General features: G+C 49.4%; 7 protein-coding genes and 1 non-coding gene across 8 annotated transcripts; 3 read left to right on the top strand and 5 right to left on the bottom strand.

Moving 5' to 3' along the window:
- Window positions 1–342: 342 nt before the first annotated feature.
- Window positions 343–1,383, bottom strand: NFIA_011670 (uncharacterized protein; the record flags this gene model as incomplete). Its single annotated transcript, XM_001264374.1, has 3 exons — window positions 343–990; window positions 1,082–1,086; window positions 1,350–1,383. 3 exons carry the CDS (start codon window positions 1,381–1,383, stop codon window positions 343–345), a joined length of 687 nt encoding a protein of 228 aa, XP_001264375.1.
- A 1,506-nt stretch (window positions 1,384–2,889) lies between these two features.
- Window positions 2,890–3,300, top strand: NFIA_011660 (threonine-rich protein; the record flags this gene model as incomplete). Its single annotated transcript, XM_001264373.1, has 2 exons — window positions 2,890–3,106; window positions 3,194–3,300. The coding sequence occupies 2 exons, from the start codon at window positions 2,890–2,892 to the stop codon at window positions 3,298–3,300; spliced, it is 324 nt and encodes a 107-aa protein (XP_001264374.1).
- Window positions 3,301–5,737: 2,437 nt separating this feature from the next.
- Window positions 5,738–7,186, bottom strand: NFIA_011650 (uncharacterized protein; the record flags this gene model as incomplete). The annotated part of the gene is made up of 4 exons (XM_001264372.1): window positions 5,738–5,968; window positions 6,027–6,101; window positions 6,382–6,644; window positions 7,030–7,186. 4 exons carry the CDS (start codon window positions 7,184–7,186, stop codon window positions 5,738–5,740), a joined length of 726 nt encoding a protein of 241 aa, XP_001264373.1.
- Window positions 7,187–7,623: 437 nt separating this feature from the next.
- NFIA_011640 lies at window positions 7,624–7,749 on the bottom strand. Its single transcript has one exon. It is a non-coding gene; the product is annotated as a tRNA-Met (tRNA).
- A 532-nt stretch (window positions 7,750–8,281) lies between these two features.
- On the top strand, window positions 8,282–9,341 carry NFIA_011630 (Mpv17/PMP22 family protein; the record flags this gene model as incomplete). The annotated part of the gene is made up of 2 exons (XM_001264371.1): window positions 8,282–8,859; window positions 8,921–9,341. 2 exons carry the CDS (start codon window positions 8,282–8,284, stop codon window positions 9,339–9,341), a joined length of 999 nt encoding a protein of 332 aa, XP_001264372.1.
- A 407-nt stretch (window positions 9,342–9,748) lies between these two features.
- Window positions 9,749–11,676, top strand: NFIA_011620 (exonuclease V; the record flags this gene model as incomplete). Its single annotated transcript, XM_001264370.1, has 2 exons — window positions 9,749–10,128; window positions 10,161–11,676. The coding sequence occupies 2 exons, from the start codon at window positions 9,749–9,751 to the stop codon at window positions 11,674–11,676; spliced, it is 1,896 nt and encodes a 631-aa protein (XP_001264371.1).
- A 205-nt stretch (window positions 11,677–11,881) lies between these two features.
- Window positions 11,882–12,927, bottom strand: NFIA_011610 (heme-dependent oxidative N-demethylase family protein; the record flags this gene model as incomplete). The annotated part of the gene is made up of 2 exons (XM_001264369.1): window positions 11,882–12,647; window positions 12,710–12,927. 2 exons carry the CDS (start codon window positions 12,925–12,927, stop codon window positions 11,882–11,884), a joined length of 984 nt encoding a protein of 327 aa, XP_001264370.1.
- Window positions 12,928–13,844: 917 nt separating this feature from the next.
- On the bottom strand, window positions 13,845–15,713 carry NFIA_011600 (dolichyl-P-Man:Man(6)GlcNAc(2)-PP-dolichol alpha-1,2-mannosyltransferase; the record flags this gene model as incomplete). The annotated part of the gene is made up of 3 exons (XM_001264368.1): window positions 13,845–14,099; window positions 14,153–14,947; window positions 14,997–15,713. 3 exons carry the CDS (start codon window positions 15,711–15,713, stop codon window positions 13,845–13,847), a joined length of 1,767 nt encoding a protein of 588 aa, XP_001264369.1.
- Between the last annotated feature and the right edge of the window lie 216 nt (window positions 15,714–15,929).

Below are 15,929 nucleotides of genomic sequence, written 5' to 3'. Positions count from 1 at the left end.
ACGTCGTCAGCACTAGAGTGATTAGTATCGGGAAATAATGAGTGAGTGCTTCGGAAGCAACCTACGAAGGGCAGCACCTTGCGAGCGTGTTGATGTCATCTTTGACGGAAGCGACCACTGTGGAAAAGGCCTCGGGGCATATCATAGGCCGATGGTGACTGCGGTATGATATTGAGTCCCACCACCCAAACGTCCTGGCTCCCACCACGTTGTTACTGCTGGCGGAGCACATATTACCTTCGTGTCAACCTCAAGCCCATAGCAAGGGCCCTAGGCCGTCAAGCTCGGTCCATTCAGGCGGAAGTAACTTTCACATCCCAAAGAAAAGGCTAGGCTGACCGATTAGCTACCTGCAAACACCGGAACCTTTACATCTGGATTCTCAAAAACAGCTTCCCAATGCTCCTTCACCTGTTCACAAAGTCCACTCTTGGATTTCCAGGATTCAAAGGCTAGCTGTATCTCGCACGCCACGGATACCGTCGCCTCCCAGAACGCCCTCTCGGCGTCATATCCGAGACGTTCCATTGCCTCGGGTGGATGAGTCCAGAGTCGAGTGGGTTTGCCGTCAAAACCCACCAACTTCCGGCCCAGCAGGTCATTGCCTGGATTGAATTCCGGGTCCCCAGCATGAACGAAGAAGGCCCGGGGTGGCTTGGCAACTGAAGGATCCTTGACTCTCCATTTCTGTTGGCTCGTCAGGTTATAATCCTGAATGGGATCGGCTTGGATATATCCAGCATTGATTGCGACCTCTGCATTCCAAGGTGTGACATTTCCAACATCCACCGCCTTCTCACTCACAGAGTAAAAGGTCTCGTTAAGGGCAGTTGCAGCATGAAGGAAGGTGTCTTTATCGCCCGCACCGGGCGCACCCTGATCAAGCAGGATGTAATAATAATCCGGTCCATAATAGTTGTAATAAGCAGCGAGCAGCAACGTGGAAAGATGAGTCTTTTTCGAAACAGCAAGTATTCCAGCCTCAGTAGCCTGCCGTGTAGTGGAGAGAGGTTCGCGTTGTTGAGAAATGTTAAAGTATACCGGCGCAGAGGTAACAGTCCGTAATAAAAGTACAACAAACCCGCGCTACAAGGCTCCATGTCGCTAGGCATCATTAACCCTGTCACTTTAGTCTTCTCGGCCAGCAAAATCAGGAGCGGTAAAAAGACGGCGGCTAGGCCTTCATGGTCAGAGCTCGAAGATAAATCGAAAGTAAAGCGCTTCTCGCAAGTCGCAACTACAAGCTACACAAATAGATGGAGAGTAGAGCGGTCGACTCCGGCGGACATTCAGGGGCAAGACTGAATTGAAGGTCAGATGGCAATTTCAACAAAAATTCAAAAACATACAACAGCCGGGATTCGCTGTCTGAAACGGGTCCATCATGCCTGTGATTATTGTCGCAAGAAGCGGGTATAGGATTCTAGTTTCTCCGAAAATAGTCGCTTTGCAGAGGGCCGTAGTCGTCTGGCGTGATCTTCTTTTCTGGCTACCCTAGACCCCATCGTGTCGACGTTCGCTTCGATTTTGCCAAGAGCTAAGTGTTGTGACATACTGCATCTCATGCAGAAGTCGTCACGCGCTACAGGCGTGAAACTCATTCCATGAGTTCTATTGGGTGGAGTCTTGATACCCCACAGTCACACACATAAAAGGGAAACTCACAAGGGCCTACCCCTATGATTCAACCACAAATAAGCACCGTTCCCTCAAGATTGTCTCAAGAAGAGTTAACCACGTAAAATATGTTAGAATTACCGAGAAATATTCTATTCAGAACAGGTTGCTTTCTGCGGATGATGCTTATGCAATACCCATGCTCTGCTGTTTGACAGATGTGTTTGATTGCCAGCTGCCAGCGGTGGAGATTTTGTCTGTGGGTCTGAGACGTTCAATGGGTGACTTTGAAGAGGATGGGGATTGAGAAAGGGCAGGTCCATAAGACTCAGGATTAGCTGTTTATCATGGGAAGTTCTGGAGCATTTAGAAAGGTAATCTGGCCGTGCGTGATTTTGTGTGATACCCATACTATTCAGTCTTATATAAATCACTGGATGCAACTGGCGCTAGAAATTAAATTATCGAACAGTAAGTGCTATCCGGGTTACAGTTCAGCAAGGTCTCAGAAAAGTTCAACAAGGTCTCGGGAAATGTGTTATCCATCATCTCCGCTGTTCATTCATAGCCAGTGAGGACTTAGCGCTTGGCACAGATCAATATAGTAAAGCCCAAAACCCGGTGATCCTTCTATTGCAGAGATATAAGCGCCTGGACATGGGTCTCATTCCTCTGGTTTATTGATTCGTTCCTGGTCCTCCTTATATTTGGCACTTCCGTAATACATTTTGTGCTTTTACATAGAGTTCTAGGACTATTGTACTCTGCTCTAAGATGCGACTCTCCCTCTTACCTGGACAGAAGGTACTACTTAGCCTCACAATTCGAACAGCGTTCCTCCCCTTCGCAATCGCCACACAGTGCTACTTTACAGACGGCAGCCCGGGCTTAGCAGAGCTGCAGCCCTGCTTTCCTGACAACACCAACAGCGCTTGCTGTGCAATCAATAAAACGAACGGAGACCCCAATGATATCTGCCTGAGTAACGGGCTTTGTCTGGCCCAGGTTACACCATATACTGGGCTCATTCTGTTAAACGGGTGTACAGATCGGAATTGGGAGAGTAATGGCTGTCCGGGAATCTGCCCTAAATGTGCGTGGTTCGAAGCATGTATTTCCTGTCTGATGATGGGCTGCTAATTCTGTTTTCTACCTACAGCAATTCAAGGAAGCTACGGGATTCACGTCCTACCATGTCCTGAGATCAGCAATGACCACTGGTGCTGTAGTGCCAATGGGTCGAACTGTTGCGACAACGCCTTCAAACTGCAAATGGGCAAGCTGATGCTCTCCAATACCTCGGCTGTCCCATCTTACACAGCTACTTCTACTGTCGCTTCAGACACAGGTGCTGCTGCCACTACTACCACCCCCACGACTACTACCGCCATTATAACAGAACCCACGACCTCCAGGGCTGCATCAGGTGGTTCGGAGCGCTCGGATTCCAAATCATTGGTTGTTGGCGTTAGCACTGGTGTCGGGCTGGGTGTGTGTCTCGTAACATTAATAGGAGTCTTATGGTTGCAAAGACGAAGGTACCACCGAAGACTAAAAGAGAATCAACACTTCGGAGTCAAGTACATGCTGAGCGGTCGAATGCGTGCTCCTCCTGCTGCCGCACCGGCAGAGCTTCCCTCAAACCAAGTTCCGAGAGTGTTCGAGATGGGGACGGGAGGTTAATAGCAATCAGTGTCATAATGGAAAATGTCTCTTGTTGAGGGAGTAGTGGCTATCATCCAAGTGTTTCTCCATGAATCCAGATATGTTAAGTAGTAATCAATGATTATATCACATTCAGAAATTCTGAATTGCCTAATGTTCCAATGAAATAGGACTTGTTAACATCAGGTGACATGTATGGAGGAAAAATGTGCTCGGTATTATCTGCTCCTGCAGACTATCATCCTATCATCTCGGCATCATGTCGGCATCGTCTCCGCATATCCTGAGACGATTTATAGGCAGTCATGCACGTAATTGATAAGCCAATATGGAAAGAATGAGACCGCGAAGCATTATCATTGCTGTTTTCTGGACAACCATGTTAGTGGACACAACTACACTGCATGCTGGATCAAGAACATCCAGTGCTTCCTGCCGTCCATCCACAAGATACAAATTTGTACCTCCTTGGCAGGATTGGCAATCACAATGTAGTAATTGCTTGCTTGCCTGCAGAAACGACAGGCAGAGTGTCTGCTGCTACTATTGCCAAAGATATGCTCCGCAGCTTCCCAGCTGTCCGATTTAGTTTGATGGTTGGCATCGGTGGTGGGGCTCCATATTACGGTACGCAGGGATCCATCAACCTGCTCCTTTCTTATAGCAGATACAAATCCGCCGTCGTATAATAGATAAGCTAGGCTAATATGATTTACATCGGAACAAATACTGCATGGATGGTTGGAGTCTGCCGTCTTCTAGGGCGCGACGTGCCCTACTGCAAGCAACGGGCACGATCTAGAATATTCTGAAAAACAGGAATCTCAGGATTCTCAAAAGCAGAGGGCTCATGCCTATGCACAACGCTTTCTTCGCAATGACAACAGTCGCTCACTCTGCGAGGTGAGTAATCAAGTATCTCTTATCGGTGTCGTTCAAGCTTCGAGTGCATTACGACTACGGAGTACATCCGCAGAATCGCCGCATCGGACGTGGCACGGGCCGAGCCGAAGGTTTCCAGTCAATGGTAAGCCATGTAATACCATAACAGAATCTTTATTGGTCTCTCAGGCGGTGGCTGGTATTCCTGAATCGCCATTACTACCGCCTAAACAATGAGAGCTGGTTGTGCCCGTGATGCTGGCTAAAGTGTGGACTCCAAGCCCACGTTTGGCTTCTGAGTATTACGAACATCCGTGTGACCTCTCAGGCAGGGGCGAGAATGAATAAGGAAAATGGGGAGGAATGGAACACCCTGCGTGTTTCTTTCGTCCCTATCAGTATTGAACCGGTGAGAACTCGATGCAAGCCAGGCAGTGTAAGAATATCAACTTGAAAACCCTTCACCCTTGAGACACATTATGTGCGTGAAATGGTTACAGTAGCGGAAGCACAGATCTCTAGTGCCGTGGACGGCACGTTTCGCCAGAGGCTGACTCTCTTATTGAAATTCAAACTGATATATAAACATGTGTACAAATAGTATAATCTGCACCCTATGTTCTCTAGATACGGTGCGGCAGGCACTCTGCACTACGCTAGTCATAAGTTGAACATGATTCAAACCAAGCACATACGACCACAGGGTGTGGAAAACAGGGCTTCCCGTCCGCTCAGCCGTACTTAAGCCACACGCCGGCCGGTTAGTAGTTGGGTGGGTGACCACCAGCGAATCCCGGCTGTTGTATGTTTTTGCTCATCTATTCTATTCTTTTTGCTTTTTCATTTATCGATAAGTCTTCTACCACCTTCACATTCATTGCTAATGAGACTGAAATGAAGTGTTCCCTGTACCATACTCAGTCTACAGATTATGACTAATCACCTTTAAGTCACAATGCAAAGGATTGTGCACCATGCGGACCTGGCTTGGGAGACAATCCATTTGCCCAGTTAAATGCAGCATGGTGTGTGATGAAATCAGTGTGACAAGTCTTTGTTTCCTGGCAGTTTTCGCCTTGGCACTTCACTTCGAGCTCGACTGGGAGTGTCCCAAATTCTTCTGCACGGAGTAGAAGCCATGTGTCAAACTAATCGAGAGGCTTCTCTTTCAAATCCTTCTGGCTACAACGCGAGTACCTTGTTAGCGGATTGAGAGGTAGGAGGCTGGCGTTTTGCGTCTTGCAATCTGGCCTGCCGCAGCCGGACCGAAAATGATACCAAAGTACATAACGACTCGGGTCAAACTTTGACCAGTAGGCAAAGGGGTCGTCCAGTTGCTCCTTACCGCATTCGGAACATTTTCGTGGGACAATATCAGTCGGATATTTGCGAAGAATGAGCATATCATCGACACAGGGCTTTCTTGGGCGAGCAATCATCCAGCCGTAGGCAGCCAACACTGAAATTGCGAGTGTGAGAATGTCTAAAGTCTCAGGGCTGCCTTTGCATTTCTGGAGGAGGTAGAAGGCAACCTCAAGATCAGTTCGACTCGATATCTTGCGCCTGTTGAACTTTAGACATCTTGTGCCTGTATAAACTCAACCAGAGGATCAGGGAGATCCTCCCAGTCCCAGCAACCTGACAGTTGAAACTCTGTAGAGAATTCGCTTGAATGATAGCCGATACTTTGTGCACCGATGACTTTTATGGGATGAGCGGTGGTAGTGATATGGGGCATGAACGCAGATAGTAGCTCCCCTAGATCATGCCAATAGTTCGCTATCTTGCGAAGGCGGTCATTCCTCTATCCAAAGTTAGGAGTTAAAGGGGTATATAGGTAAAATTCTTAAGGTTGTTCATACCAGGATCATATCATCTGTAGTGCTTGGCAGATTGGCAGTTTCACTAACTTGGCCAGGTTTGAGTTGAGCCAGAAGCTAGAACACATTTTGAACCCACAATTTCTCTTCCTTTGTAGCACGGATGCGATGTGATGTTTCCTCAAAAAGAATAGCTCCAGGGAAAGCTTTCTTTAACTGGGCTACTACTTAGCCTTTCCACTCATTTCTTTTAGCGCTTATTGTGCGTGGGACACATAGATTCCGAGGCAATCGAGAATCTAGCTCGTAAAAGTTTGGGGGAATTTGGATGCCCCCCCAAGCTAGCAGCGAGAGCCAACGCTTGATCTTGTGGTGAGCCAAATCGGCGACGCCAAACTTGGGCCTTCTCTCCATCACTCTTTACGTACATAAAGCGCTGGGGGTGCGCGACAAAAATGATAAAGCGTGTTAAAGATGCTTTGTCAGGCGTCAGCTCCAGATGCAGAACCAAGCCTGCAAAATCACCCCAAAGACGCAAAGGCTGTAGGTCAAGCTTCTTGAGCATTCGTTCGCGAACATTGGCACCCCAGCAGATCTCAACCTTTGCCTTCATTGCGACTCGGAGCGTAAAGACAAACTGTTCATGAATGTCAAAGAGATCTTGGGGATAATTATCTTTACAGTGTCTGCTGATATCTCTGCGAGCCAGATGGTCAAAAAGCAAACAGCTGTTTTTTGTTGAAAATCCAGCCTCATGGAGCTGGGCGATTGAGGGATTCGAAAGGTCTTCGGTTTTTTTTGGCAACGGGGGTCGTCAACAGAGAATGTGAGATTGTATAAGTGACAAGCAACTGGAGCGTTCAGCTTGCCACTCGGGCGAACCAAGAATTCTCTAGGTCTAGTGACACCTCGTGCCTTCCACCAGGCAGCTTCATTCTCTTGAAGACGCTCATAAGCTTCATCTAGATTCCACCCTAGTGAGCAGATTTGACGTGCTTTTGGGTTAGCCTTAAGAAATCCCTATTCAGACAGCCACGGCACTTACCATCCGCTTCTTTCAGCTCTTTGTCCCATTGCATCTCGAGACATTGGATAAGAGGAATGAGCTTCTGGACATAGATCAGCTCCTGGCTGGACAAAGCTTGCTCAGGATCCGGCAGCCAGAGATTCGGGAAGAGGCGAACTTTCTTTTGACTCTGCATGATGAGACAAAGTAAATCATTCCTGAGCAAGTCAAATACCGAAAGAGCGTACGAAGCAAGTGAAGCGCTTTGTAGCAGGTTGACAGAAGGAGAGATGGATGGGAAAAGAGAAATGCAATACAGAATATAGCAACCCTCCTTCTTAACACATTCACCCCATTACCTTATTCACCAGGTTACAGATCAGCCCCCAGAAACTAAAATCTCTTCTGTAGCTTGACCCAGGCCTCACCTTCGTGAGCCACCCTCAGGGCCTCAGAAGATGATTGCCAAAGCAGGCACTAGCCTACAAGCGCTACGCAGTCTATTAGGATCTACCTGGGGGCGTCTTAGAGCCGTGAGACAGATTTTCTAACCAGCATATTAAAACTTAAACAGCTACCTGCTGAAACAAAGCATGATTTGGGAAGGAAGCCAAAAAAAAAAATAAAATGCAAGGCCCGAAGCGCGAGTCGAACGCGCGACCTCTCGCACCCAAAGCGAGAATCATACCTGATTATACTGTTAGCGGGAAAATTGGTGGTGTAATATGACATGACCACATACCACTAGACCATCCGGGCGCTTGATATGAGATAAGCAAAGTATTATGGCCCTTTATAACCGGCCGAGCTGTTTCACGCAGAACGATGTATCGATTTTAGCTTCCTCTCAGGCCAACAGGCGAAGGGTTGAATACTTCGGAGAAGTTGATTGGATGGCTCGACCCTCGGCGATAAGATGGATAAACAACTCCGGATCGGAAAGTTGCGGTCTTTCGGCAGTGGTTAACATTGAGGCCCCGACTATTTCTGAGTCAAATTCTATGCATGACAAATAAATCTTATTTCTTTCTCACATAGAGCATGTATTCTTTTCCTTCGCTTATTTCATATCATTCATTAGAATCTCATGGAGTCTCCATGCCATTAATTTGATCACTGGTGACCTCTATTGCTGACCCGAAACAAAATCGAGTTGCGCCTTATCATCGGTCTTTTGCGCAACTTCTCTTATCGCCCTTGTCAAGTCAAAATCGCGAATCGATCTACGATTGCTTTTAATTGTCGCACATATACTGATTAGACTGTGATACCACCTATCGCATCGCCTCTCATGGGTCATCTTTTGCAACATGGAAGGGCGACTGTGAGGCAGTTGAGCAGACGAACAACTCGGTCACAACGATCACAACGATCACAATTAAGAAACCACTCCTCCGAGGCATCACCTAATCCTGTCCCTGAGAAGAACAGCACATCAGCAAACGCTTCGCGAACGGGTGCTCCACCCTCATCCACATCGTCATGCTCCCCAATTACCAGTTCTCCCGCAAGCACACCTTTAGCTGCCTCCACCCCCGCCCGATCGAGTTCGCGAACGTTCTTCCAGGTCATCCAGGCAGGACCAATTGGTAGATTGGCAGACTCATACGCCAGAGCACAACAAAGGAGACCTTATGCGACGCAGGTTGTCAGCTCTATTGTGGTATATCTCTGCGGTGACCTAAGTGCGCAGTTGTTGTTCCCCTCCGACAGCCCGGCGCAAACTTCACGGGCTGCTTCTGAAGAGAAGCCTGCGGACTCGGCTGAAGATGGCGAGGATAAGGCTGCTTCGAGTGGGGGTTATGATCCTCTGAGAACTATGCGACATTTGACGGTTGGCGTGGGATCCGCCATTCCGTCCTATAACTGGTAAGTATTGTCCTACCGATGGCCCTGAGTACATCTTGCTAATGCGATGCACTTTCACTAGGTTCATGTTCCTCCACAACAACTTCAACTTCCAGTCCAAATTCCTTTCCATCCTCACCAAAGTCTCCGTACAACAAGCGGTCTTCACACCCGTTTTCAATACGTACTTCTTCAGCGTACATTCTCTTCTCGCTGGCGCATCCCTGGAAGAGACATTCGAGCGCTTGAAGGTCGCTCTGCCCGTCAGTATCTCGAATAGCGTCAAGCTCTGGCCTGCAGTCACTGCCTTTAGCTTCATGTACGTGTCTCCGCCTTTCCGGAGCATCTTCGCCGGTGTCATCGCCGTCGGCTGGCAGACCTATCTCAGTTGGTTAAACCAGAAGGCTGCCAGAGAGGTCGAGGCGGAAATGGCCGAGTCGGACCATTCGTCTCATGTGCTGGTTTCGGGCAGTATCAGCCCTTCGACAACGATAAAAGCATGAGGTACCTTTCCACAACTGCGCCTTTCATATTCCCTCCTTTGCATATTCTAGACTTGCAGGCGCGATTGATTTGAATAGACGATAGATTGTCCTGTCTTCTTGAGCGTTGCATTTCAACGAGTACATAGACTAGAACTATTCTCATACATTATACCCAATACAAGAACAAATTCCTTAGTGATTGTTCAAAGATTCACCTAATAGAAAGTTAACTGTAAACTTTTACTATTTCGATATCAAAATTGCGCCAAGAACTGCAAGCAATTTTTTGATACCGGAAATGACGTTGGCGGAGTGACTTCACGATAAGACAATCAGAGATCAGATCCTCTTCTTCCCACCACACATGATATGAATTTATTACCATCATCACGGGCATGTCCTGCCCTCCGACATCCTATATTGTAATGCCAGACGATTTCGACGATAGCAGCGACTACGGATCCGACTTTACCCCGGATGAAGAAGAGCTGCTGAACGATCTGCTCGCCAAAGTCGCCACAGAACACGCGACCGCCCAGGCTTCTGCTACCGCGACGGCAACAACAACGACAGCCTCGAAAACCGTGCAGGCGACCGTCACTACCGTCGCTGATATTGAAGATTATGTTGAAAGTCCAGCAAGTCAGCGAGTGCCTAAGGTACTGGGCCGTGAAAAGCCCGGTTTTCTATGGCAGAAGCGCAAGACTCGGCAGGTCTCGACGTCTGCTGGGGCAAGGGCAGATCAGATCTCGGGCAACGTTTGCGCCGCGTCTGGTGAGGATTATTCCTTGATCATTGCAATTTTGTTTGTTCCTTTTGTGTAATGAGGTTGAGTAGGCGGCTGACGGTTGATTTCAAGCGTTTAGTGGAGCATCCGGATTCCATCGAAGGCCGCGAAAGACAACGTGAGAGAGACGTAGCCCGTGAACGGGAATGGGTCGGTGACTCGAGAACGAGTCCAGCGCCTGATCTTCGATCACCCATTGAACGATTCAGAAAGCCACCCAACAAGGCCTTTTCAGTTACGGATCTGATCTCTCCTGCATGGTGCGAGCTACAGTACTGGTATACCTTGACCAAGCATGGGAGGAAGAGGAGAACGCCTGCTATGAAACAAGGGAGTACTATTCACAAAGCTCTCGAGGATGAGGTACACACGACTGTTCCCGTGGAAATCACAACCAAGGAAGATGCGTTGGCCTTGAGGCTGTGGAATGTCATACAGGGCTTACGGACGCTGCGAGAATATGGTCTTACTCGGGAACTGGAGGTCTGGGGTCTTGTGGACGGTGAGCTGGTCAATGGAGTCATTGACCAGCTCTCGTATGAGTGCCCAGACCCAGACCTTGAGGCGACAGCCGCCAGATACTATGCCGATGTGGAGGCGTCGAGGGCGGTAATGCCCGAGTATCAGATGTCTCTGACAGATTACCTGCTGGCTCCCTCACAGGGCGGGAAGAGGCTGTCAGAGATGACGTGGAAGGATGAGCCTGATGAGCATGTCGAGAATGCTCCCAGCACCCAATCGTCCGAGGCCTTCAACATCCCTCGAGTCTACCTCACAGACATCAAAACGCGAGCCAGCGGCTCCATACCCACCATCAAGAGCACGTCATTTCGGCCGACGCTGCTCCAGCTCCAAATTTACTACCACATGCTGAACCATCTAACCACCACCGATGAGGTGTCCATCGAGACGCTCGCCTCCCGCTACGACTTAGACCCTCATCGTACTTTCACCGACGCTTTTATCGCCGAAGTTGGCGGCCTGAATGATCAATTCTTCGACGCTCTTTCAGCCTCCGAATTCGATCCAGACTTCATCCCCTCTCCGGAAGATGCGGCACGCAGACCGTCCATCCGGTCATCGGGATCCCTCCCCTCCGCAAGCCAGGACTCAACCAGTATCCTCCTGGAACACAATAACCTGTCCAGTCTCTGGAAATTTATGAAAGACCAACTCCGCATTACTTTCCTTCCCTCGCCGCAACCCTCCGTCTCCGTTGCGCCCTCTATCCCCTCGGAATTCCAGCCTAGCATGCTAGAACCATACCCGACGATCATATCACCTCTTCTGACAGCACGCTATCTCTCCTCCGCACCCACGGCAGACCTTCACACCCGTGTCCTGGGCAGCCGTAGCTTTCTTTTCGATCCAAACTCCATGTCATCCTATCTCTCCGATCAGATGGACTGGTGGCGCGGTAATCGTGACCCGCGCGGCGTCGAGATCATGGAAGCATGGAAGTGCCGCATATGCGAGTTCCGTGAGGAATGCTCCTGGCGGCAGGAAAGAGAATGGTCCATGGCGAGGCGGAAAAAGAGCTCGAAGGGTCTTGATGCTGCTGTTTGAATCATACAATGTGCAGTTCTACTTGGATTTTGGTGACACCAGGCACAGACTTGCCTTGGACTACGCTTTTTGCTGAGCTCGTTTAGCGATATATCATTAGAATGAGTGTATATAGCATCTCTGGATAAAATTGTCCCATAAAGGTATCAAATTACGATATTATTCAAGAGAATGAAGATAGGCCGTAACATCGCCGGGCCAAAGCTCAAAAAGGATAACTTCGAACCTCATCCTCCTTGTGCAAATCCAGGCCCGCAGCAACCTGCTCCGCATGCTTCTTATCCAGATACTCCAGCAACACCTCCTCGTACTTTTCCCGCCCCTTGTACCGCGACACATCCGCATCCCAACTCCGAATCGCAGAGGCAAGCCGACCAGGCACATACGGCTCCTTCGCAATCTCCGTGATCGGCTCAAAGTACGTCCTGATCGTAAATACCACCGCCCCGGACCGCGGCAGCCGGCGCAGACTCTGCCTCTCCGACCGGAAGTAATGGTGCTCGATGGCCTTGTTCTTCTGCGCGGTGTTCCACGAGACGACGGCCGCGTCCTCGGACCCGATACTATGCGACCAGGCGAGCTCGTCGTCGACCTGGATGAAGTAGTTGTTGCGAAGCACGGGGTCTTCAGGCCGAATCCGGCGGAAGAAGTTCATCATGCCCTTTTCGAGCTTGGTCCTGAAGCCCGGCACGTCGCCGGAGGTGTGGATCTCTGAGAGGCGCATGCCGAATTTGTCTTCGAGGCGCCAGAAGCCGGCGAGAAGGATCGCGCCTGCGAGGAGGTAGTACTCGCCGTCGGGCTTTTCGAACATGAGCGCCAAGTCGTCTTGGATGAGTCGCGCGCAGGTCGTCATGGGGTCTTCGGGGAGGGGGCGCTGGGTGGTGTTGAAGGATTCGCCGGTGATGGTGTTGGCGATGCCTGTTGCGGTTTTGCGGAACATGGAGGGGTATCTTTCGGGGAGGTAGGAGGTGCTATATTGTATTAAGTTGTAAGGTTGTGTTATGCTGTCTGGGTAAAGGGCGTTGGCACACACAGCTCTTCCAGTAGCTCAATGGCACCGTCCATCGCCTCAGGTGCGGTTCTGCAGCATTTCGCTCCCCTCTCCTTGATCCGACGTGCTTTGTCGGCGTGATACCGTAGGTAGTGGCTGTCCAGCTCTAGAGCTTCTGTGAGCGTCACTGAAGCCATGGATGTGGTATGTGAAGATGCCTTACCGATCCATTCATCCCACTTCATGCTTCTCAACCCCATCGTGATGAAATACTTCCTGTGTACATCAGTCATGGGAATCCAAAACCACATCCGAGGCGACTCACGGGCCATATCTGAATGGTCGATATGGGATCGGCTTGGTCGCATGGACATCCCAGTCTGGATATGGAGAGGCGGTCGGCCTCTTGAAGTCTGACGGTATCCATTCTGCAGAGAGACATTGAGTGCGAGTCAAGAGCTTCGGATGCCTACGGACGTGTCTTACCTCCGGGTTTTCTGTTTGGCTTTTGAATCAGTGATGTTGAATACGATTTTCTCTCGAGATCTTGAGCTGATCTTCTGTCGCTTCCTTTGTTCGAGAAGCGAAACACAGAAGTAGCAAGCCAGATCAAGGTTGCTACCAAACATAGAGATGCTGCATGTTTGATGTGAAGCTGGCCGAGTTGTACAAGTTCAGGAAGCATGGTTTCATTCCTCGTCTAAAAATCCAGAGGAGGGGTAACCTGAAATCTTCTATGACCGTGTGCCTCAGAGTTAATTGCTATTATATGAAGACGAGACAACTGTTGAACAGATAAGAGGCCACCCCGCCACTCCATATTCGTATGCACATTGTCCAGCTCAATAGAGGCGACTCGCTTGACAGTACAAGGATGATTTCCATTTGCGTTAATCCGATGCGACCATCAACTGGCCAAACACAGAGCCTGCTTCGTAAACTGTAAGTCTGCATGGGCGTCATTCCGTGCGGAGAGATATCTTATCTCTATTTGCCTTCAGAGTTGGCGTCACGCAAGGGATTTCTTATCCAAATCAGGTAAGGTCATAGTGCCGCCTGTAGTTCTTTTGACCACGCGGTGTCTCGCCTGCGAGATCGCATATGGTGCACGAACTTGGGTAACGGCTCGAGAATTATGTACGCTAAAAGAGATGTGATGAATATCAGGCCGTCTACTTTACTCTGATTTGGCGTTCCGCCGACGGAGAAGACAGTATTGCCCCCAGCTTCTGCGGAAACGAGCTGGCAACATAGGGAAATCAGGAACCCAAATCAATCGACCTAGCGCGCTTGATTGGGACGTGTCGATGAAGTCCTTGCAGGTTATCGTCTCCCATTCTGATTCGTCGTGCACATAGTCAGGCTCCAGTTCTGTGGCAGCTCGTCCGGGGAAGGATGAGTCCACCAGATATGAGCATTGAGAGATATCGACCTTGTTTATGTCAGCTCGGGAACAAGAATTAATATGCGACAAAGATCACTCACGTATTTACCAAGGTCTTCCTCGTTCCGATCGTTCATGCCAGCAGGGATTTGCGAGGTGCCTTGGATGAGACCCGAATAGCTTGGGGCATCCGGAAATTCTCCAGGAAGCAATCCTCGAAATTCACTCTTGATAAATTTCGCACGCATTCCGTTTGGGAGAAAGTATGATGAAGGGAATCGATACCACTCTTTGCCGAAGCACACAAAGCCACCGGATTGTGCCATTTCCAACTGTTGCAGCGGCTCCATCACCTTTAGGGGTGCATTGTACGCCGTGATCATACCAAGAGTCCGCAGTAGCCCGGCATTAATAGCCATAAGAATTACAGCCATCACCATGGTCAGTTTGACCTTCGGTGACAATCTTCCAATGATCTCTTTGGGGTTACTTGATCCGACGTAAGAGAGGATCATGTGAAAGGAGATGGCCGCATTGAGTGCAAGGAAAGGGTAGGCGGGATACATGAACCTCTCCTCTTTGTGAGGCTGGACAGTGAAGATGGCCAACCACATATAAAATGGCGTCACCAGAGTCACGGTCCGTAAGAGCGTTTGGACGTTGGTGGTTTGAGAACGGAATATAGCCTGAAGAACAAGTATCGGCGCAGCAGACACGGCCAATACAAACCATATATTGAAGTTCAAAAGCAGATTTTTGATGTAGAACGTCCACGGCTCTGTACCGAAAATATCAGGCCCCCGGCCTTCGCCTCCGAAGATGTTATAAGCGACAATGTTCCACGGCACAATGGCGAATTTCTGGAAAAATAAGTAGTCAACCGCGATTCCGACGCCCTATATCGGTTAGCGAGAATCGCAGAAGGAGTAACCGGAAGAAGCGCACTAGAATAGCGAGACATCTCATAATGCCCTTGAATATACCCACAAACAAACTTCCAAGAGTCCCGGCGATGAAGCTGATCGCGGCCTCCTCAAGGAGAAGAGGAATGATCAGAGCTCCGGCAAATGGCCAGCCCATGATTGCTCCGAGACCGAACCACATAATGCCCTGCGCCGTCTTCTGGCCTCCCCTCCAATCCAGAAAAGATGCAAGACCTAGCATAGAAGTATACATGGTAAAACTCGACGGTAAGAATGCTGCAGACGCATGGAACATTCCCGGACTGAAAGCGACAATGATCAGGAAGAGGAGACCGATTCTGGGGTTCAATGTCCGACAGATTGCTGAGTATAGTCTCGTCTCGCAGGCGGCGCAGACTGCTGCCAGAACGAACCGTATAGCATAGAATTCGGATGTCTTATTACTCGAGAAAATCGACACTATTTTGCCAACCACAGCATGGGCAGAAACGTAGAGCCAGCTTCGAATTGAATAGGCGGGAGAATACTCCCACGTTTGTAGCCCGTACCCGTGGTCGAGGTAGTGCGCGGGTTCCCAGAAATTGAAGACTTCATCGCAGTCTTGAATCGGAGCAAGTGCCGCAGCGACAAAATTGGAAATAAGGAACACATATAGTGTGACGTTCAAAGGGAGATAGAAAGGAACTGGTCGGGAGCTGCGAGGAGCACAGATTGTTAGCTGAAACGCGAGTGATGCCATGTAGGTTGAGATACCGTCGCTTTGTCCTTTGAGAGCCATTTGTTGACTGGGACTCCTTTCTGGCCGGAGCCATACTGATTGTTCTCGAGGACAGAGACTCGAAGAACTATCAAACCTGGATGCTTGTTGATGGACTTTGATACTAGGTAATATTGTGGTTGGGAATGGACAAATGATGAGGACGGACGCGATAACGATAACGGAGCTTGTTCGGCG

Source organism: Aspergillus fischeri, genomic scaffold, assembly GCF_000149645.3.
Source record: "Aspergillus fischeri NRRL 181 1099437636249 genomic scaffold, whole genome shotgun sequence".
Taxonomy (NCBI): Eukaryota; Fungi; Ascomycota; class Eurotiomycetes; order Eurotiales; family Aspergillaceae; genus Aspergillus; species Aspergillus fischeri.
Note: the sequence above shows the minus strand (reverse complement) of the source record. Positions and strands in the feature narration are given on the sequence as shown.